Source organism: Mytilus edulis, chromosome 11 (genome assembly GCF_963676685.1).
Source record: "Mytilus edulis chromosome 11, xbMytEdul2.2, whole genome shotgun sequence".
Classification (NCBI taxonomy): domain Eukaryota; kingdom Metazoa; phylum Mollusca; class Bivalvia; order Mytilida; family Mytilidae; genus Mytilus; species Mytilus edulis.
In genome coordinates, this window is record NC_092354.1 from 29,773,525 (window position 1) to 29,798,024 (window position 24,500).

General features: G+C 37.3%; 1 protein-coding gene across 1 annotated transcript; it reads right to left on the bottom strand.

Annotated features, from left to right (window-relative positions):
• Positions 1-17,262: 17,262 nt before the first annotated feature.
• Positions 17,263-23,205, bottom strand: LOC139494158 (uncharacterized). The gene is made up of 3 exons (XM_071282332.1): positions 22,201-23,205; positions 19,551-19,641; positions 17,263-17,408 (listed from the first exon to the last, which is right to left on the bottom strand). The coding sequence occupies exons 1-3, from the start codon at positions 23,203-23,205 to the stop codon at positions 17,263-17,265; spliced, it is 1,242 nt and encodes a 413-aa protein (XP_071138433.1).
• Between the last annotated feature and the right edge of the window lie 1,295 nt (positions 23,206-24,500).

The window sequence follows — 24,500 nt, forward strand, 5'->3', positions numbered from 1 at the left end:
CCAATGATGATTGTGGCCAAGTTTGGTTTAATTTGGCCCAGTAGTTTCAGAGGAGAAGATTTTTGTAAAAGTTAACGACGACGACGGACGCCGGACGCCAAGTGATGGGAAAAACTCACTTGGCCGTTTAGGCCAGGTGAGCTAAAAATGAAGTTTTAAAGTTCAATGAATACTTACTTTTTTTCTTTTGTACATACTTGTTTCAAGTTGCCTCAGGTGCAATTTTCAAAGTATCGTCCTGTTTGCCTATTATGTCCCTTTGATTGTTTTGTGTATTTTGCTCCTATTTAGGAGCACTACCGTTATAAAATGTAATAAAAGGAACACTCCTTGGTAAATCGAACCCGTCTCGAATATGATTAACATAAATAAATTATACATTATCTGCATTAAATATCACATATAATACAAATAATAATAGTAATAAATACTTTATTTAAATACACACGGGATTTCCAAGCCATTCTTATTTCTCTAATTTCCTCTGTCCAGTGGAGCTATTACTATGTAAAGGAATTGTGATATAAATTAAAATTAATTTCAGACATGACAACGGGACCATCTCAAACATCATCCAGATCCAAACCCTATGCCAGGGTTCATTGTAGGCCAGAGGGAAGAATTGATACTAGCAATAAGAGAGCGGGAAAGGCAAGAGCTGATGCATGTTAATCGCGCAAAACTAGCTTGGTAAAGGGCAGCAAAGATTTATACATTACTGTGAAGACCATTCAAACCTGGCATGGTGGTAAATATGTTTGTTTTGCTGATGTAAAAAACGAGGATGACATGCATATACATTAAGATGCTTTTTTTTGGTTTATAAGCTAAATCTATTTGCCAGGATTTGTTTTACTGGACTGGGAACATTTAATAGAAGACTTGCACTCTCCGAGTGTAGTAGGGAGAGTTACAGTTGGTGGGTACATTGTTAATGTTTACATATAAATAATCCTGCAACTGCAACCGGCTATAACCCCATGTCAAACACTCCAACCTAGAGGGCGAGTTCATTTGTAGTCCAGGTTTCCATCCTCTAGAAGGGCTGCTGTCGTGAGCTTTTGAATCCATTCTATCCAGGTTTGTTTTCGAAGTTTACCATCTCCTAGATGAGTTGCCTTACTGGGCTACGACTCTCATCTAACCGCCTATTTACCTATAGCTGAACAAGGTTGATGAGTGCTAGGGTATGTCCACACACCGATGGGTCTACACAATGCATCTCAAGGGCCCTTGCTGCTCCGAGATCTCCTGTTTAGATCTCCTGTTTAGCCTGAGGTACTAAGACCCCAGTTTACGTGCACTATCGCGGGAGTCTTGATAGTGTAGAAGCTATGTACTGGCAGGAAAGACTTACACACTCGGCTTTCTTTTCGAACGTCAAGTATGCAAGCCAGCGGTAGTTGACAAATTAATGAATTTTAACCACACTTGACGCATATCACTACCTTGTGGAATAAACACCTAGCGCACATCATGGGAAAAAGAAATAACTACCAGATGGTTTTGTTAAAGAAAGCAAAACTGGTGCCATCCCAATCAACTTTTCAACATCAGACCACTGAAGCTGATTGATGTTACAACTGTATCAAGAGTTCTTTGGTTAGTGCATGTTATACTTGACTGTGAGGGTGGTAAATGTCCTTTAGAAGAAGTCTCAAAGTTGAACAGGAGCAACAAAATGTGAAATGCCAGTTCATCAAACACTCCACTGTTTACAATATTTTCATTGTCAATATGGGGCATTCATGTACTTTAAACTTTTAATTTATCAAAAAGAGGGACGAAAGATACCAAAGGGACAGTCAAACTCATAAATTTAAAACAAACTGACAACGCCATGGCTAAAAATGAAAAAGACAAACAGAAAAACAATAGTACACATGACACAACATAGAAAACGAAAAAAATAAACACAAACCCCACCAAAAACTAGGGGTTATCTCAGGTGCTCCGGAAGGGTAAGCAGATCCTGCTCCACATGCGGCACCCGTCGTGTTGCTTATGTGATTACAAATCCGGTAAATAGTCTAATTCGGTAGGTCAAATTCATGAAAGGGAAGGGGATTTTATCAAAAAACGAAGGATTTTCTTATCCAAGGCATAGATTAACATAGCCGTGTTTGGCACAACTTTTTGGAATTTTAGATCCTCAATGCTCTTCAACTTTGTACTAATTTGGCTTTATTAATATTTTGATATGAGCGTCACTGATGAGTCTTATGAAGACGAAACGCGCGTCTGGCGTACTAAATTATAATCCTGGTACCTTTGATAACTATTTGCATACTTAGAATTACAAATGGCAAGACATATCATTATGATAACAAGTTTTTTAAATACTTATTTAAATATTTATATTTCTAATTTAAGAACATGTACATCAAAAGGATCAAGGTGTGACAAAAGTAAAAGGTTTGCCTTTAAAACTGACAGAAACAACTGAAGAAGAGGTAGATACCTCAAACCAAGAAACAGCCGAAGTACCGGAAGTTGCAGAATGTGCACAACATGATGCCATCATCATACCCACGGGAGCAGTTAGAACTGTCATGACTGAGTCTTCAGAAAACAGCAGATATGTCGAAGAAAGGTGTAAAAACAAGAGCTGAAAATAAGGAGATCTTAAGAAAACCAGATAAAATATCGGAAGAATTCGAAATAAAGCTTGATGATGGGACAAGAGGGGCAAAAAGTGAAAAAGTTCCAGAACATTAAACAAGCAAGATTGGATTTCTTTTTATTATCGCAAAGCCTTAATCAACATGTACATATACACATTCTTAACAGTTATAGATCGGATCACTCCCCAATAATGTTACATTTAAAGATGAATAACTTTATAATTGGTAAAGGTCTATGGAAATTTAACAATTCACTTTTACATGACATTGAATATTCAGCTGCTGCTAAAGAGACTATAAATAAAGTAAAAGAACAATATGCATCACTAGTATACAACAGAGAAACATTAGAAAAGATAAATGACTTAGAAATTCAATTTACTATAACCGATCAACTCTTTTTAGAAACTTTATTAACATATTAACAGAAATTAGAGGAAAATCAATTGCATATGCTTCTTAAAGGAAGATTGATTCGATTGTTGGTTGCTTAACGTCCAGTGGCAAATATTTCATGCATATTCAGGACGAGAACAAGTTCACAATAAATACAATAGGTAGGTTGTTGTAATAGAGGCCATCTAGGATGATGGTCGGGGAAATTTGGACTGCCACTGGAAAATGAGGGTATATTGGATAGGGACAGCAATTTTGCCTTGCAACAGGCCACCTACGGACCCCTCAAAGAGTTGTTGCAAGGGTTCTTAACGTGCAAAGAGCGTGGCACTCTCTTTACACGAGGCATCGGATTTAACGTCCCCTTCTGACGGACGTGACTGCGAACTTGATACATCCCGCACAGCCAAACGGACGCCCCACTTCAGCAAGCGTTTTACTGCCGGTCGGGAGAAGACCAAGTGACCATATTTCTATACCCCAGTCACCCTTGGGGATTGAGGAAGAAACAAAAAGATAAATAAGAAAGAATACTATCAGAAGATATTAAAAAACTAAAAGAACAAATATTGTCAGAAGAAATATTTTTTGAAATTAAAAAAAAAAATGAGCTTAAAGTATTAAGACAAGAAAAGATGAGGGGTTCTTTCATCAGATCCAAAATGCAATGGATAGAAGAAGGAGAAAAACCTTCAAACTTTTTTCTAAATTTAGAAACAAAACATTTTATAAATAAAACTATTCCAAAATTAGTTAATGAAAAAGGTGTCACTATCAGTGAGCAAGATAAAATATTAAAAGAAGCAAACAATTATTACAAAAGGCTTTATACTAAAACAGAAAGTTTGAATAAGGTCAACCTAAAAAATGAAATCCCTGACACTGATATTAAAAAAATAAATAATACCATCAGAGAATCTTTGGAGGGTGAAACTACTTATGATGAATTAACAACAGCTTTGCGAAAAATGAAAAATGAAAAAAGCCCTGGTTCAGATGGTTTCACAACTGAAAGTTTTTTTGGATAGATATAGGAAAATTTGTATTTCGGTCTATAAATAATGGTTACGAAAAGGGGGAATTATCAATTACTCAAAGACAAGGTATTATAACCTGTATACCAAAGGGAGATAAACCTAGACAGTTCATGAAAAATTGGCGACCAATACGTTTACTTAATACCACATATAAATTAGCATCAAGCTGCATAGCTGAGCGTATAAAATTAGTTCTACCCCAAATTATTAACAGTGATCAGACTGGTTTTATTCCGGGTAGATTTATAGGGGAGAATACTCGTCTTATTTACGATATATTATTTCATACAGAACTAAATGATTTACCAGGACTGCTCCTTCTCATAAATTTTGAAAAAAGCTTTTGATTCTGTATCATGGAGTTTCATTGAAGAAGTTTTAGATTTTTTCAATTTCGGCCCCTCTATAAAACAATGGGTGAGAACCTTTTACATAAATATAAGTTCTGCAGTTTGTCAAAATTGTATTTTATCTGAATTCTTTGAAATTCAAAGGGGTTGTCGACAAGGGGATCCTTTATCTCCTTATATATTTCTTTTATGTGCAGAAATACTTGGAATATTAATTAGAAAAAATAAAGAAATAAAGGGAATTAAAATAGATGACACTGAATATTTGATCTCTCAATATGCTGATGACACGTCAATTATTCTTGACGGTACATCAGAGTCCCTTGACGCATCTCTCCGCTTGTTACATAAATATGGTGAAATGTCTGGTCTCCGTATGAACTTAGACAAAACTAAGGTGGTATGGATAGGAAAGAAAAAATATAGTCAAGATACCATGTGTGTAAAGTGGGGATTGGAATGGGGTTCCAGTAGGTTTACCCTATTAGGAATAAACTTTTCTGTCAATTTGCAAGAAATGGAATCTTTGAACTATTATCCTAAAATAAAAGAAATTGGAAATATAATCAATATTTGGTCTAGACAAACACTTACTCCATTGGGAAAGATAACAATTATCAAGACACTAATTATTTCAAAATTAAATCATCTATTTCTAACATTACCAACACCATGTAATACTACTCTTAAACAACTTATTCGTACACTATATTCATTTATTTGGGAAAACATCCTGACAAGATAAAAAGAAAAATATTATGTCTGGAACATAAATTTGGGGGGCTGAAAATGTTAGATATTGAAGAATATATAAAAGGGTTAAAATTAACGTGGGTCCGACGGTTGCTAAAAAACAATACAAAACTCAAAAAACTAATAGAAAGCACAGAAAATATTAATATTGAAGATCTAGTATTTCTAGGCCCACCAAACAAATGTAAAAACCCCTTTTGGAAAGATGTTTTTAAAACATGGACAGAAATGCAAAATAAACTTAAACCAAAAAATGAAGAAGAATTTTTAACAGTTTCACTTTGGAATAATGAAAATATTAAGATAGGCAGCAGATCTGTGTTCTATGCAGACTGGGCTGATAACGGTATTTTGTTAATTAATGATCTGGTAGATAATGAGGGTAAATTAATGTCGTTTGAACAATGGAAAAAAATTTATGAAATTAAATCTAACTTTCTAGTTTATAATGGAGTTATATCAGCAATAAAATCATATCAAAATTCACTTAAACATAATATCTCTATAGAAAATCTTTATAAAGTTCATGGACCAGTTCTACCAAATAATATTAGAACATTTTTTTTTCAGTTAAAGGATCAAAAGATATGTATAATATTTTCTTAGAAAAAAGTAATACTAGGCCTACGTGTGAAGATAAATGGTCTTTAAGATAAAAAAAAAAAAATTGATTGGAAAAAAGTGCATAATATGTCTTTCGACATCACAAAAAGCTCTAAACTTCATTGGTTCCAGTACAGAATGGTGCACAGAATCATAGGCACAAATGAATTTTTATTTAAAATTAAGGTAAAACAATCAGATAAATGTACTTTCTGTAATGAAGCTATTAAAGATATTTGTATGTTTCGCCGTTTTCTTCGAAAAAGATGATCGTTAAAGTGTTTGAAGAATTAGCCAGTATTGAAGATGCCAAGTATTGACTACATTGTATAACTTTAAACCAATTTCTTTCATTACAGATCTTGTATAATTGAATATTCAGATCGTTTGAAATTTTCTTGGGAAGGAAACTTGAGTCGCACGGACATTGTTAAGCAAACTTCAGATACTGGTGAAGCCAGGGCCATCCGAATTCCCTCTAGGAGAGTTGCTCTTGTCTGGAAAGACATAATTAGTCAAGAAATTGACAAAATGTTAAAATATGACATGAAAGAGCATAATAGGGCACATTAATAGTCCCTGGAGTTCCCCAGTCGAACGCTGTAGGAAAAGGGACCAGACTTGGAGATTCTGTATAGATTATAGAGTCCTTAACCATTTCACCCGAAAAGATGCCTACCCTTTGTCCCATATTTTATGTATTAAGCACAAAATATTATAATTGGTCCTTTTAAAGGGGAACCAATATACTGATAACAAAAGTCAAAAGGAACTTATCAACTAGTTACAAAGAACCTCTTTGGCAAATAAGTCTAAACCATTACTTACGAACTAGCCCAAAAGTTCCAACGGAACTTTGTGTGACTGGTTGAAAAGTTCCGTTGGTTTTTCAACCAGTCACACAAAGTTCCATTTGGAGAAAAGGATATCAAAGGTACCAGAATTATAATTTAGATCGCCAGACGTGCGTTTCGTGTACATAAGACTCGTCAGTAACGCTCATATAAAATACCAAACAAGTAAAAAGATGAATTGAGAATTGATGCAAAGTAAAATATCGGTATAAGTTCTAATTTATTGTTATTCATTAATCTAAAATTGACATTTTAATAAGTACCCACATTCGGAAGAAGTATTTTTCTCTCTCTGAAGGGTATGTGAGCCAAAATTTGTTCCTGTGATAAAAGTTCCAGTGGAACTAATTTCACATGAAATATGTTCTGGGAGAACTTTTTTAATAGACAATTTCTGAATAATTTGTTCCATCTCTATGAAATAAGTTCCACAGTTTACCTGGTGAAATAAGTTCTGGGTTCCTTACATTGTGGAATAAGTTCCTATTCTATGAAATGTGTTCCTTACCTGGTGAAATAAGTTCCTAGTCTGTGAAATTTGTTCCACTGGTTATACAGCTTATCTTTAAAACTGAGCATTGTCATTAGTGAGTTTAAAGTTATTATTAATGTACATTATAAAACAAGCATTATACAGATAATACAATAATAAAAAGTGAAAACATCCAATATGGACCCTGTGGAGTATAGGAAAATATTTAATTACATTCTAGAAAAAAAGTACCCAAAAGAAACAAATGATGCATAAAAAAGAAGAATTCGGAAAATAACACAGAAAAATTTCATAGTTGAAGATGAACATTTGTATTATATTGAGGAGGACAAAAGTACTGGTCAGTGAATACCAAATTGGTAAAAACATGCAACTTATTCCGTTTTAAATGAGTAATGAAATGCAACTTAAATTTGCCTAACTAGTTGTGCTATGAATGGAGGATTGACCCAACATATGAGTTATGTTCTGGGACTTTAGCTCTTTTCAAGTGCACTTGGGGCGGATTAACTAATCGAAAGATAATTGACAGAACATAGTGGTTGTATCATTTTTTTCACACTATAAACGACAAATATATTTTCCAATACCTGTGTGACGTAGAAAAAATAATTGACACTTATGGGTCAATGACATACGTTTCTTCCGTCAAGTGCGCCTGAGACCACAATTAATTCCTCTATCATTTCTTTATAACGTTTTGCCACTATATGTAATGCTAAAATTGAAAGAAAAAAATGTTTTCGGTTTGTCGCTAAAAAAAATAGATTGTTCTTCGCCGAAGGCGACAAAAAAAAGTAGAATAAAAACATAGCCCCCCCCCCCCCCCCCATTGATTCGGGTACTTATAAAGTGAGAAACGGAATCGAAACGAAACGAAACGAAATACAACGAAACGCAACGAAATACAACGAAACGAAACGAAATGAAAAAATGAAGAAACGAAACGAAATGGAAAATGAAGAAACGAAATACAACGAAATAAACGAAATAGGCCTATATAAAATATATCTTTTACATTGTTATAGGAGGTTAGGATTTTGATTTTAAACAGAAAATGTTGTATGAGTGCGAATGAGACAACTCTTATCCAAGCCACAGTGTAGTTTAACTTAGCAATTATAGGTCAGAGTACGGCCTTTCAATACGAACTCATGAACAATCACCGAACATGATATAAAGGGTCAAAAATGATCAATGTAAAACTATTTAAACAGGAAACCAACGCTATAATTAAGATGTGGTTTGAGTGCCAATGAGACAACTCTCCATCCAAGTCGCAATAAAATTGAGAATGGAAATGGGGAATGTGTCAAAGAGACAACAACCCGACCAAAATAAAAAAAAAACACAACAGCAGCAGGTCACCAACAGGTCTTCAATGTAGCGAGAAATTCCCGCACCCGGAGGCGTCCTTCAGTTGGCCCCTAAACAAATATATACTAGTTCAGTGATAATGAACGCCATGCTAATTTCCAAATTGTACACAAGAAACTAAAATTAAAATAATACAAGACTAACAAAGGCCAGAGGCTCCTGACTTGGGACAGGCGCAAAAATGCGGCGGGGTTAAACATGTTTGTGAGATCTCAACCCTCCCCCTATACCTCTAACCAGTGTAGAAAAGTAAATGCATAACAATACGCACATTAAAATGCAGTTCAATAGAAGTCCGAGTCTGATGTCAGAAGATGTAACCAAAGAAAATTAATACATAAATAACAACAGACTACTAGCAGTTAACTGACATGCCAGCTCCAGACTTCAATTAAACTGACTGAAAGATTATGATTTCATCATATGAACATCAGGCACAATCCTTCCCGTAAGGGGTTTAGTATCATACCATCATAACATATATGAGAAGAACATAACCCGTGTCATGCCAACAACTGTTTTTAGAATAAATGTGTTTAGTTCCGACGCAAAGACCTTATCAATATTAACGCCAAAATATGCAATCTTTAATGACTTGACAACAGTATCGTAATTATATCCCTTCTTAATAAGTCTATTCAAAGGTTTTGTAAGTTTATGAGGTGAATACTGACACCTTTGTGCTTTATAAAGAATATTTCCATAAAAAATTGGATGTGAAATACCTGAACGTATAAAAAGTCTGCATGTTGAGCTATATTTACGAATGATGTCTTTATACCGATGATAAAATTAAGTAAATGTTTTGACTAGTTTGTGATATCGAAAACCCTGGTGTAATAATTTTTCAGTAATACATAAATTTCTCTAGTTAAAATCTAAAATATTGTTACATACACGAGCGAATCGTACAAGTTGAGATATATAAACACCGTAAGATGGTGACAAGGGAACGTCACCATCTAAAAACGGATAATTAACGATAGGAAATGAAAAATCATCCCTTTTATCATAAATTTTAGTATTCTGCTTTCCGTTAGTGATATAGATATCAAGATCGAGGAAAGGGCAGTGGTCATTGTTAGTATTAGCTTTATTTAAAGTAAGTTCACCAGGATAAATTTCATTAATATACATACTGAAGTCGTCATTATTGATAGCCAAAATATCATCCAAATATCTAAAAGTATTATTAAATTTGTTTATCAGATGTTGTTTTGATGGGTCTTTGCTTATTTTTGTCATAAATTGTAACTCGTAACAATACAAAAAGAGGTCCGCAATAAGTGGTGCACAGTTAGTCCCCATTGGAATTCCGATAATCTGACGATATACGGAATCCCCAAAGCGAACACAAATGTTATCTAGTAAAAATTCCAGGGCATATATAGTATCAAAGCATGTCCAATTAACATAGTTTTTTTGTTTATTGCTACTAAAAAATGACCTAAAAGAGTTTGAACATATATATTCACATTCTGATTTTTTGAATGCCCATTTAATTAGATGTGTGATTTTTTTCTTAATGAGAATGTGAGGCAATGTGGTATACAGGGTAGAAAAATCAAAACTTTGAACAGATTCAAAATCACCAATATACGCATGCAATTTATCAAGTACTTCCAACGAGTTCTTGACACTTCAAAAGTAATTTATTCCACTATTTGCGAAGGCCTTATTTGAACAATTTTATTATAAGGTTTTTAATTGTACCAAGTGTGCTGGTAAGAATAATAGACAATTTAGTAGTTGAACAATGGCTTGGAGACGAAATAAATCTATATTTGTAAGGGGTTTTGTGTAGCTTCGGAAGCCAATACATAGTTGGGACTTTCATTGTATTTGGCTCTGCTTGTAAAGCGGTGGCTAAAAGTTTATGTTTGTTACAGATTTCGTTTTCTGAAAATGGAGTCAGTTGGAATGTTGGTGAATTGGTGATTTCCTTTTTCAGAACCTCAATGTAAAATTTACGTCAAACAATAATAATATTATTAGCAGCTTTATCGGCCGGGACAAAAACAAATTCCTTGGCTAGTTCTTTTAGTTTATGTTTGATACGATAAATAGGTTTATTGTGGTTATTGTTAATAGTAAAATGTTCTTTAAAATGTTGAATACGTATATCAACTATCTTCATTACTGAATTAAAAAAAGAGTCCAAAGATTTTTTGTCAGCTTTTTCCCGTTTTATCCATTTCATACAGTAAGTATGGAGTGAGTCGTGGATGATATTACGACACTCATTCCAATTAATAATTGACGGGGGACGATATTTAGGTCCTTTACTGAGAAATGATTTTAGCTCTCGGTCTTGAACGATGTTAAGATCTCCTGTTATAACATGGGAAATGGGTCCATAAATATATTCGGAATTACTGCAATTACATGAAGTAGGTGTATTTTCACTGATATTAACATCTTTACACAATTGACTATAATTAAACACAAATTTCCGGGTAGATTTCTTGTAAATATAACAAATAAGAGGTAGTTCAGTATTGTCAAAATATCCAGGAATTTGTTCTTTAACAGAATGGTCGTTAAATATACCGGCAATATTTACAAAATCAAAGCCTTTATTGACATACTTAATTTTAATAAAAAAAAATTTATGATCTTCAGGGCGATCAATTTTGGGAAATAATTTAGAATAACAATATGCCATAATAATTTGAACAATTTCATACTTAGGACTGCTATATGAAATTGTGTTGCAATCCTCCAAAATTTTATTTAACTTATTAACCGGTAACGAACAGAGTTTTGTTAACAGATAATGTCTGCCGTTGTTTTTTCAAATAGAAATTAGGTCCGAAATATTGGTACGATTGGCCCGAAATTTTCTTTGATTGCGATTTGTTCTACAACCGTGAGAACGGTTTTTACGACCAGTTTTGGAAACAATATCCAAAATGTTAACGGAATTGGTTCTAGATATATTACCAATTCCCATGATATTATCATTTAGACCGAGAGGATAAACTGTCTGTAATTTTTTAATACAATTTAATTCAATTATTTTCCGTGATCGTACAAACTTTGAATGCGATTCACCAGGCTGCTTATTTACTACTTCTAAAGGTTGAACTGCTAAATATTTAAAAGGATGGTTGTGCTTCTTAAGGTGTTGGTAAATGATACTTTTGAATTTATTAGGTCTTAAAACGATACAGATGTTTTTGAGTGCGTTTTGATAAATATCTTCCAGTTTCTCCTACGTACTGAATACCACATCCCGGTTTGTTTCATGTGAGTAAATAAATAATACTGTTTGTTTTTCAAGTAATATCAGTTTCAAAATTTAAAGAAAATGTGCGACCATTAAACGTGGACCATACCGCATTGTTGGTGGAAAGACGGGGACATGTAAGTCATTTTTTGGCATGACACTTATCGTTAGAAGGGTAACCACGACTTTTAGTATTTTTAGATAACCGATTTTGAAGATTGAGACGTGTAGATACCCTTTGAACAAGTTTAGTATTTAGTATTTTTCCGTTTCTTAGCTTCATAATTGTTTTGTTAGTGAATTACATAATAAAGGAACAAAGATTGGCGTCCAGAATATGAACCAGCATACAATAATTAAGTTAAGTAAAAGTGATAAATTTGTTAGCTGAAAATGTCAAACGCTATCAGTATTAATTACCCGAAAAAGATAGTGTATATCAGGGTAGGACTGATGGCTGACCAATTAGTAGAATGGGGCTGAATAGCGAAATACTACTTTTTGATAAACATTCCTAAAGTAATGAACTACAGCAGTTCTCGCTCGGACACACACTCCATACTCTAGTATATTATAAGAGCATAAACCTGGAGCACGGGAAGGCACTCTACTGCCTCCACACGGCACTAAAGACAAACTCTGTAAAAAATAAAATTGAGAATGGAAATGGGGAATGTGTCAATGCATTTTAAGTTAACAGTTCAATGAACATCGACTTGAACACAGATTCTTTGCTAACACTAAACAGAAAGCTACATATAAGACCCCAAAATTGCCATTGAAAACAAACTTTAAACAAGTAAATCAAAATATAGAAAACGAGAAACCCCTATGAACCACACCAACCACTGAACAACAGGTTACTGACAGTAGTATTGAATATGCATCTGGTTTAAACAGTTTAACAGGCTTGCAACTTTCAACCTAACCTTAGACAGAAGTTAAACATTATAAAATAAAAAGACGCTATAAAATATTAACTCTATGAAAAAGACGCGATAACACTTCAGAATATGTATGATCCGCGACACAATACAATATATACAAAACGAGAAACAGAAAACACATATGAACTACAACAACCACATGAACAACAGGCTCCTAAATAATCCATGACAGGTGCATGCATACAAAATATACACAATTAAGTATCTTGTAAAATCTGCATGCACGTCAGTGTTAGGTTTTCGTGGTCAAATCCATATCGCCTATATTTTAAGCATTAGGTGCACTATATTTGCTGTATTCAAATAACAGGTATCATCTGACTTGGACCCCATTTCTATAGTTCATTATAAGGGGTGTAATTTATCAATAATTTGGTTTATATGATGCTAATAAGATGAAAATTGCCGTTTAAAAAATGTCATCTGACCTTGACCTGATTTTCATGGTTCATTGGTCAAAGTCCAATTTTTGTCATGTCACTGAGTTTGTTTCAGAGATACTTTAAGCAATTGTTCTACTAGATTTCAGGGAAAGGAATGATTTTGTACATACAAAAAAGATGTGGTGAGATTGCCAATAAGACAACAAGAGACCCAATGACACAGTTATTAACAAATATAGGTCACCGTACGGCCTTCAACAATGAACAAAGACCGTACCGCATAGTCAGCTATAAAAGGCCCGAAATAATAAATGTAAAACAATTCAAACGAATCCACCCGCCCTTTAGAGTAATCTAGTCTGATGAACAGAACGTTGTCTATATGTCGGACTAAACTACTTTCAAAAGTAACTACACTCAAAAGTAATGATTTCATGGTTCAGTTTGAAAGCAACTTAACCAAAGATATTGGTTTAATCTACACACAAGTCCGAATTGCTGTCAGTAAGATGTTTCAATATTGAGATAATCAGCTTGCAACACGATGTAGATATTTGTTAATCACTTAAAACATGGTGGACTCTTTCTGACCATCTAGGTATGTTGATTTTCTTTCTCATCGACGTCAGCAGCGGATCCAGTAATTTTCAAAAGATTGAAGGGGTCTCCAACCCAGGAGAAAAACATTCCAAATTTAAATCTCCATTCAAATTCATGTTTGGTAAAAAAGGGAGTAACACAGAACGTTCACCTCAGATCTCTTTTTCAGTTCAATTTAGGTTTCGTTATGGCTACTCGTCAGCCGTTAGCATTTCACATTTTTAATGTCTTGTCAAATACAACTTCGCCAATTCAAACTTAGGGAGATACCATTTGATTTTTATGGGCTAGGATGATTTTTTTTGTCCTGCATTTTATTTAGTTGTAATCTCTGTCCTACCTTTTTATTTTTCACTATATTTGGTCCTGCCTTTTTTATATAAATTTATCCCGTTTTTTTTGCCCAGTTGCTCATCCTGCCTTCTTTTTTACTAAACAATCCTGTCTTGCCTTTTTTATACTCAAATCCCTGTCCTGCAGGTTTTTTTTTTATTTCATCATAGCCCTCCCCCCCCCCCCCCCCAAAAAAAAATCAAATGGTAGCCCCCTTAACTTGGACATGAAACCTCGGAACTTGGAATAAAAAAGACCAATTAATTACACCACCTTTTTAAAATCAAAATCCTAACTTCCTATAACAATGTAAAAGATATATTATATATAGGCCTATTTCGTTGTATTTCGTTTCTTCATTTTCCATTTCGTTTCGTTTCGTTTCTTCATTTTTTCATTTCGTTTCGTTTCGTTATATTTCGTTTCGTTTCGTTTCGATTCCGTTTCTCACTTTATAAGTACCCGTAAATAACAAATCTAAATAATCTTCACATGCTGCAAGCCCAGCAGGCACTTAACGTTGAAACAATGTTTAATAGTATAGATACTGTTATAACGTGGTTTTAAAAATGATGACTACATCAACAGCACCACACAATTGCATAACATAAGGGTCAGATTCATTTCGTTTCTTGATTTTCCATTTTGTTTTGTTTCGTTGTATTTCGTTTCGTTTCGATTCCGTTTCTCACTTTATAAGTACCCGTATTTGACACAACCCTTTCAACTTTTGGTCTTCAGTGCTGTACAACTGTGTACTCTTTTTCACATTCGATCTTTAATATTTGGGCGTCAATGGTGAGTTTTGTGTTGACAAGGCGCGTTTTTTGAGGTACTTAATTTTAAACCTGATTCTTTTTGTTATCTATTTATCATGTGTTTATTTGTCTAATGCGTCTTGTAATATTATGTTGTCATTTCAATGTTATATTTTACATTGCCATCAAAGTGCGAGGTTTGGCATGCCACAAAACCAGATCCAACCCACCATTTTTTCCTGTAAAACATGTCCTGTGCCAAGTCAGGGATATGGCCATTTTTATATTACTGTTCGTTTCTGTGTAATACATTTTAGCGTTGCGTCGTTTATTTTCTTAGTGTAAACTGACATTCCGATAAGATTTGTCACGGTACTTGTCTATCCCAAATTTATGTATTTAGTTTTGATGTTATCTGTGTTATGCTTGTGGGAATTTTTCTGGTGCTTGGTCCGTTTTTGTGTGTTACATTTAAGTGTTGTGTCGATGTTCTCCTCTTATATTTAATGCGTTTCCTTCGGTTTTAGTTTGTTACCCCGATTTTTCTTTTTACCATGGATTAATGAGTTTGAACAGCGGTATACTACTGTTGCCTTTATGGACTATTATTAGATGGGGCTCTAATAGACTTTGTAGTGGACGAAGAAGAAAACTTCATAGATACAGATGAAAGAAGACCATTTGAGGTGGAAGAATCATCTATGTCACTTGGAAGATCCAAGATAAATTCATCGACCCAACTGTCTATTTTACTGTTTCTTGTTTATTTGATTTCTCCCTTCGGTGGTTCGCTATCATTGCCGTGGTCGGAGGGCTAGCGTGTCTCACTGAACCCAAGAGCTATGCGAGCTGGAGCTTTGTCTCCTGGAAGGGTTACCCATGCTGGACAGGTCGAAGGGTAGAGACCAGACTAAAACTGATCCAAACATCGTGAGATGCCCGATGTTTTGAATAAAATAGGCTCTCCAACCCGTTTGCCGTGGGTTGATAACCGTGTCGGTGGTTGACGAGATCCTTGTGGATGAGGACTATAGCCAGACTCCTTACGGTCAGAAAATACCCGGACGGACGAGACTATAGTTCAATAAGCTGCTTTGGCTTCGAAATCATCTAAACGGGAGGTCGGATGGACCCGGTTCGATCAATCGGCTGGTCATGTCGAGCCCTTCAGTTAATCCTCAACAAAAAGCTTTCTTGTAACAATTTTCATATTATGCACAATAATTTACATTAAGCTATTTTTTTTACGGATAACTGAAGAAGGCGATGGCTCATGGGTCAATCAAGTGGTACGCTTTTCTTTTCGCTTGATGGATACGCTCTGCTTGAGTATACTATTCTTGGAACATCTGGTGCTTTCCGCAGTGGATCTTGGGTGCTGATTTTGAGGACCAGCTACATTATATTTGGAGCTCGTTTTCAGCATTAGCACTTGATCCCGGTTCGCCACGGAAACACAGCATCGCCCTTGTAGGCACTCCGAGGTGGGTGGATGACAAGAATGGTGAATCACTCTCCTCTTATATGGCACAACAAAACAAACCCTCTAAATCAGCTTTAATACATAAAAAATGTGATGATTCAGAGCCCTGTCGGGGAGATGACAGTTGGCCCAGATTTATTGTAATAAAAGGAACAGAAGAAAAACCAATTTCAAAAATATCGCCCTTTGTAATTCACAAACAAATTCAAAGCGTTGCTGGTACTGTTAAAAAAGTTTCAAAAATGGCAATTTGTTGGTTGAATGTTCCAACAAAAGTCAATCAACAAATTTACTTACAATGTCTACAATATCAAACTTTCCTGTTTCTGCCTCTCCTCATAACAGTTTGAACATCTGTAAGGTGATCATTCGAGACAGAGGTCAATACTTTGGTGACCTCACCGTGGAAGAAATCGGTGAGGAACTTTCAAGCCAAGGTGTAACTGATGTTATTAGATTTCAAATTAAAAAGAATGGAAATATAATTTAAATATATACCTTTTGACCTTTAGAACTCCAACTCCTCCTCCATCTATTACTTTAGGCTGCTTCGGAATCGGAGTTGACATGTTTATCCCTAACCAAGTTTGGTCATGGAAGCAAACAATGTCGTGGTAAGCAGAGATGCTTCAAGTGTTCTGACGAAGTACACGAGGGAACAAACTGTAACTCTGAATCTTCTAAATGTGTAAACTGTGATGAATGCCCTGTTTACCTTTAAGAAAAAAATATTTAAATTCAAACAAAGAAACATATAGAATCTGTTTCGAATGATCTCCTTGTTTCAAACAGACCATCGTACGCCAGCAAAGTTGTCCGCTCATTAAGTCACGAGAATACACAAATTCGCATGACTTGGCCAATTGATGCGGATAATTTAAAAATGCTGCCTGTTGAAACAGAACCTACCGATAAAATATTAATTCCATGAAAATCTTCCAAAACCAGTACTCAGTCAACTCAATCTTCCCTACAGAGCTCACTATCGTCACCAAAAAAAAATGAGAAAAAGAAATTAAATAAAAAAAGAAACAGTGGAAATTCACAATTGGAGCGGTGAATCTGTCTGGGATCTTCCCAGTGACATAGATGATTCTTCCACCTCAAATAGTCTTTCTTCATCTGCATCCAAGAAGTTATCTTCTTCGTCCAGTACAAAGTCTAACAGAGCCCCATCTCCTCTTCGTTCTCCAGAAAAGAAGGATGTCCAAAAGAAGCCAGTAAATACATCCTTTCAGAAGTCTTCTGATTCGAGGTCGAGGCGGAGTAAAACCAGCTGTGTGTGGTCCTGGAGATCGACGACTCTCCACGCACAACAGATTTTCTACACTTGTCGATGAAACTGAAATGGAAATCGAAAGTGTTTCGCCACCCGAAAGATCACGATCTCAGGGTGAACGAAATAAGAATGCTGGCAAACTCGACAGCATTAGCCCTTCTTTTATTAAATAATGACTAATATTATCCAATGGAATTGCTGAGGTCTTAAAATAAATCTTCTCGAGTTAACACTTCTAGTTCAGTCTTTTTTACCTATTGCATTTTGTCTTCAAGAATCTCATCTAAAAGAAAGTGACAATGTATCTTTAAAAGGATACAACATGTATAGCACATTTTCTAAGGTAGATGAACGTGCTGCTGGCGGATCATCCATTTTTGTGAAGGACAGCGTCATTCATAGCACAGTCCAACTCACAACGGATCTACAAGCAGTTGCAATTCGTTTATCATTAGACAAAACAATTACATTATGTTCGATATATATTCCACCCAATTCAATTATAGATAAAGCAAAACTCAAACACCTCACTGATCAGTTACCCTCACCATTTATACTTATTGGCGACTTTAATGCGAGTCTTATGTAGACGACACGCGCGTCTGGCGTACTAAATTAAAATCCTGGTACCTTGATAACTATTTACACCACTGGGTCGATGCCACTACTGGTGGACGGTCTTATTGTTGTTATACTTCATGAGAAATTCTAGGTGGATAGTACAGAGAGCTGAAAAATAATCTAGTTGAACCTCTTGTAATTATTATCTTTAAAGCGAATTTTCTGTATCGATGCTGGCGTCCACTGTACTGCAGAGTATGCAAATCACTAGATTCCTCGTACTGGCCTTGCCAAAGTAAGTGTATCTGGATAGGGACAGAAATTTTTCCTAGCAACAGGCCACCTGCGGACCCTCAAAAATTTGTTGCAAGGGTTTTTTTTTTAATTTAATTTAAGCATAGTTTCTGACATTTCAACATTTCTGGGATTTAATCCTATCAAACTTAATAAAGCAGAAAAAAACATAAACAATTATTAGATTGATGTATAATCAGAAGTCACTGAACCATCAATCTGATATCAATGTAACTTGATTAAAAAACAACATCACTGATCTGTCACAAAAAGTTCTTAGCAGACGGACTTAAAATTTTGTTCATCAACATTACAGACTAGAATGTTTGCTTTACTGAAAGTTCTAGGAAATATCATAATTTGAAAGAATGACATGGTTTCTATGCCTGGGTAAATAAGAAATGTCTATACACAAGCCAATCATGTCAATACACGATGGTAATAGTAGTTGCACATTTCAAAATGTGTTGAATTTTGTTTGAATTTTAAGGGATTTCAGTCAAAAAGGCATGAGTTTACACCAAATCTTCAATGACTATATTTAGAGAGGGAAGAAATCTTCTTACAGTTCCAAAAGCATGACATTTGACTTTCGCTAAACTATCATCTTTTATTTCCTGCACTTGACCAGCATACCAACTGTCTGAATATGCAATAGCTTCTGCATCTGCCAACTTAAAAAGTTATACCCTATTGACAAATCAGACACGTTGTCGCCATCCTTTTTTGTAGAATATAATGCCAGGTTACTGAAGTTAGTGTTATGCCTGAACTAACCTCTGTTATATGTTTATACATAAGGGGTAGACAACCATTTAATATGAGGTTTGTTTTACTGAGAAAAAGTGTTGTACAGTTATATTTCTGTGAAGAACATACTGCAATATATGCAATATTACACGATTTTGTGTGGTAAGATCACAAGTAGCAGCCCAAATGTATATGTTAATGTCACCATGGGTTTGGATTTCTTGTTCAATATGGTGTCTTAACCAGTTTGTGCATTCATGTGTTTTTGCACCAGATTTACAGCGAAATTGAATGCGTTGATGTATTATGTTTGTTGGTTAGATTTCCCTCTCAAGACGAGAGCCTTTGCTATCTGCAAGCAACAGTGGCGTTCTTCGCAGAACACCGTGATCAGAAGGTTGTATAATACACATATTTTTGACATACATTGTCATTTCATTTTTTACCAACATGACCGAAGTTTGTTGCACTGAAATCATGCATTCTTACAGTTACACTGTTGCATATAACATGATTACATGACGTGATGGCTATTTCCTGAAGATATAATCATCATATTATACATGTACTCTCTAACTTACATATAAGTTTTCAAATGTGAATCACTGAAGTTAAGAACCTAAATTAAAATTTATTTTAAAGAGACCTTCAGATACATATCATTTGAATCGTAATAAAAGCCAATCAATCTATTTCACTATAAGTGAATGAATATTAACGCCAAACTAAGCAATCTTCAATGACCTGACAACAGTATCGTAATTATATCCCTTCTTGATAAGTCTATTGAAGGTTTGTTTTAGTTTCTTAGGTAAATACCGACATTTTTGTGCTTGATAAAGAATATTTCCATAAAAAAAATGAATGTGAAATACATGAACGTACAAGAGACTTTGGCGTATAAACTAAATTTAGTTCAGGTAAATATGAATAGTTTATCTATATTAATCTTGTTAACGCTTTTGTTTTAAAACGATATTTCATTAACTCTGTGCGGCGAACCTTTTGCATTTCGACCAATGAAAACGGGTATAGCGGGCAAAATTGGAAGTAAAAGAAAAAAAATAGTATATGTCAAACAAGGAATTAAATTTTCCCCGTAAAATATAGAAAATACTAAGTAGTAGCACAGTTTTCTAATGCTGATAAACTGAACATCTGTTCGAATTAAAATTGGTTTAAAGAACTTTACACTTGGAACTTACCACAGAACATTTTTTTCTGGATTCTTTTGAAAATTGATGTGGTATATGATAAATTACAAATTCCTTGCATTCTTTCAACTGTATTATGTTCTCAACAAGAACCCTTTGAATTAAAATGTTGTATTTCTGGTTAAGTTGAGAGAAGTCTTCTTTGCTGGGTAGGAAAGCTTCATTTGGTATAGTTAGTATGTCAGCCTGATGGAATTCAATTAAAAATATATGAATCGCTTATGAATTATAAACCAGATAATATAGGTTGTTCCTATGGACATTGCATGTTGTACGTCACAATATTGGTCACCCCATTGTTCCGTTTTGAAGTCGAAGAATATCATAGCACTTTACAATGACAGAGGCATTGGTTCTTTAATGCGTAATTAACCACGATCTTTACAGGCAGTCACAAGGTATGCACATTATATTTTTTTTCAAAGTTAAATGTCTTTAGCATAGAACGCTTTCAAATAACATTTTCAGTAATTCAACCACATGCGTATAACAAGTAAGTCTTGTCTCTAACGATAACAAAGAGTTGCGTTCAAGTAAAGAAAAAAAAATACTGTTCCTACACAGAAATCCTCCTACATATTTGAATTACAGTGAATCTATATCTTCTTGTATCTACATGTGGATAAACTTACTGCTCTTCCTCTTCTGGATATCAAACCATGAAATAGGAAACTAAGAAGTGAAATTGTACCTTTCAAACCTTTGTAACGTTTGTATCCAATAAGTTGCCATACGTTATATTTGGCTCATTTTAAAATTGCACAAAGTATTGTAGACAGCTTTACATGACATTTAATTAACTTGGTTGTCTCACTTTATTCACTCTTTGGTACTGGCATGAAAATACGGATTTTTGTGTTATTAAAGCTCTGATTCCTTCACGGACTTTGCTATACTTCTTTGACCTTTTGGATATTAGCTCTTCATCTTTGTAAGTTTCTCTAAACTTACCGTGGTTACTTGCAAGTACAACTACGACGGTTATCTCTGATATTCTCTGGGTCGGCTAGATCAGCACTTGTAGGTTATTCTGGCTCTAGTTATCGACTGCCGGCAGATCCGAAACGAGGCTCTCTCGTCTTCCGGATCTGCCTCCAATGTGGAGCACCACCAATGACCCTGAGGTACTACACTCCCCCCAACTTTGTACAAAAGGAGTAACCCCCGGGTAAAAACAAAAGATCATGCTAAGGAAATCGTAGGGAATATACTAAAAACGGGATCAGAAACACAGTAGACCCGCCCCCACCCATGCCCTATGGAGACTGAACTACAGTTGGTCACCCCCCATTCCCCTCACCCTCGGGATCCCCATGACACACACCCCAGGATTACGCATATACACATCCTTCCCTTTTGGCCAACGGGCCCTCAAATTCATTACTAAGAGCCAACTGGCTATAACTATGGTTAATTTAGGAGCCAACGGGCTGTAAATTCATTTACTGGAAGCCAACTGGCTATAACTAATTTATCTAACAATTGTAACTGGCCAACGGGCCTTTCTGTTGCTATGTACATATATTGGGAGTTGCCCACCTACGGGTTAACTCCGTACAGACGGCTACCATTGAGGTGGGCCACCCGTACAATTTCCCTCGGTGAGTCTGCCCTCACTGTCCCCACCACCTTTGCCACCTCATAAAGGTAATGAGGGTGGCCATGCCGTGCATTCGGTGGGGGGAAGTAAGGGGCATCACTCTCCAAGAGAATCCTGTATGGGGGCACCGACCTCAAGGCCTCCTTCTGCTCAGAGTTAAAGGACCTGACACCCATCCCAAACCCGAAGTAAGCATTGCGGTATGAGTCCTGCCACTCCCGCACCTGAGCAATCCCCCCCCTGGAAACAGTGGAGATGAATCAGCTGTAGCGGATTAACTACCACGCTCTTCAGAACCTCTAAGACCTCGCGATGGGCTCGGGCGTGAACCCTATCCAGTCTGCCACCCCGAATGTGCAAGACCACAGGCTGGTCAAAGCGGCAGGACTGGAGTGCCCATCGCAAGGTCGATATCTGCCGGGCGTGTAGTTTTTCCTCCACAGTAAAATCCACTCCCACCTCTCCAAGGGCGGACACACTGGAGTGAGACACCAGTTGGTGGAACCGGTGCTGAGTGGCGTCCTCAAACTGCCCAGCACTCTTTGGGTGGATTCCCACTGCTCCAACCCACCCTGGCTCCAGCCTCAAAGGCAAACTGGGCCAAGTCTTCGGGTCACAGAAAACTGCAACCCCTCCAGCCAGCTTGACTGGATCCACAGGGACAGGGTCCAACCGCACCCTTAGGAAATCACCCAGAGATGTCCGAGAAGGCAGCCCCATCTTGGTCAGGGACCTATCCAGATGCATATGACTGTCAAATGCCTCCGGAAGATCCCTGCACAATTGGGACTCCACTCCCCTACTCCCTGAGGGACTCCCAGGGTACTTTGATCCCTGTGCCCCCACAGATGAGGATGAGCCTCTTGACCCTAGACTCGGAAGTGACCTGCTGGGACCAGGACGTGGGAGAGACATGAGGGAGGGTACAGGCCGGGTGGGGAGGGACATGAGGGAGGGAATGGACCTGTGAGAGGGCCCCGTGGAAATGAACGCCCCAACCTGCCCCATGGGCCTGGGAGTCCCCTGTGTGCAAACCGGAGCCCCCAGCCTGCTAAAAACTCCTGCCTTGGCTGGTGGACTCCCCTGCTCACTAGAGGAGCTCGCCGGGGACAGCTCACTGGAGCTTAGGTTAACCTTCCCCAGAAAGGCCCGACGCTGATTTCCCTGTAGTAGAGCCATCAACTCCACCTGCTCCCTCCAATGCATAAGGACTGCAGGTGAGTTTATTGGCGACAGTGTGAAGGTTTGCGGAACCTCCCACTGCGCCAATTGGCACACTGCTGCCATGGCTCCCCACTCAGCGGTCAAGTCCTCTGGAGTCAGCCCCACAGTCTCCAGCTGGCTTATCACCCAATGGATGGGGTCCCCAACAGCAGCCCCCCCCCCCCCCCCCCCCCCAGGGCCCTGAAGAGTGTGCTCAGCGATGTGAGGCGCACCCGGGCTAACCCTGGGTCGGAGACTACCGGGTCACGGAACACCTCTGCCACGTGCTACGCGAGAATGTGCCCTTCCAGGCCTGGTCCCCGGGTTTCACAGCCAGAAACTGGACAAGACAGTCCAGTACCAACTGCTTCACCCTGAACTCCATAGTGAGGTGTTGCCACCTCACCGGAAGCTGGGGAGCCAGACTGGCCCCGACACACCTCCTGACCCTGAGCCACCCCCTGAGGTGAGGTTGTCAGGAGAGGTGAGGTTGCTGCCGTGGCCTTCTTCTTGGCAGCTCTGCTCTTCTTGTTGCTCCTCGACTTCCTCTTCTTCTTTGTCTTCTTCACCTCCCCCTTCAGACCCCCCTTCGGACCCCCCACATACCTCTAAGGCAGCCCCTGGGCTCCCCTGGACCTCAGGGTCCAGCTGCCTCAGCTCCTCCTCCGACACACACACTACCAGTTCCTCTGTGACGGAGGCCTGCTCTGGAGAAGGTGGCTGGCTTCCATCCCCTGTTTTGTCAATACTGTTCTGGTTATTCATCTGAAATAGATTTACCTTAGAGTGCAGGGAGATCCTGGACACGTGCACCTCTGTGGAGACCGAACATCCAGGACACTGATAGGCGTCCATTCTGTCCGCCTCCTCAGGAGTGATGTCCACGCATCGTCCATGGAACCATTCCCTGCACTCGTCACATCTAATCATGAGACCCCCATCATCTGGTCCCCGGCATGAGCAATAAATGTTTTTACCCCTTTTTCCCTTGGGTTCCAACTCCTCTATTTCCTTCCAATTTCTACTTAAAACTTGGGCTTGTAGTTTTTTACACCAATTTGGGACCTCCCTATCTTTACACAACTTAATCCGGTCATGATGGGCCACCACCACCATTGCTGTTTTCATTTTGACCCTGTAAAGATATGGAGTGACACTTTCCACCACCACCCCAGGGCCCTTCCAAGATGGTGTCAGTTTCCGACATTTTCCCTTGATGGTGGCCGTGTCCAATTGATACACTAGATCCCCCACCTTAAACCTTTTGACTACCACCTTGAGATCGTAATCCCTTTTGAGGCGTTCTTGTGCCGTTTTTAGATTGGCCCTGGCCAGCTCGTGTGCCCCTTGGATGGCCTCCTCTAAGTCTGAAACATATT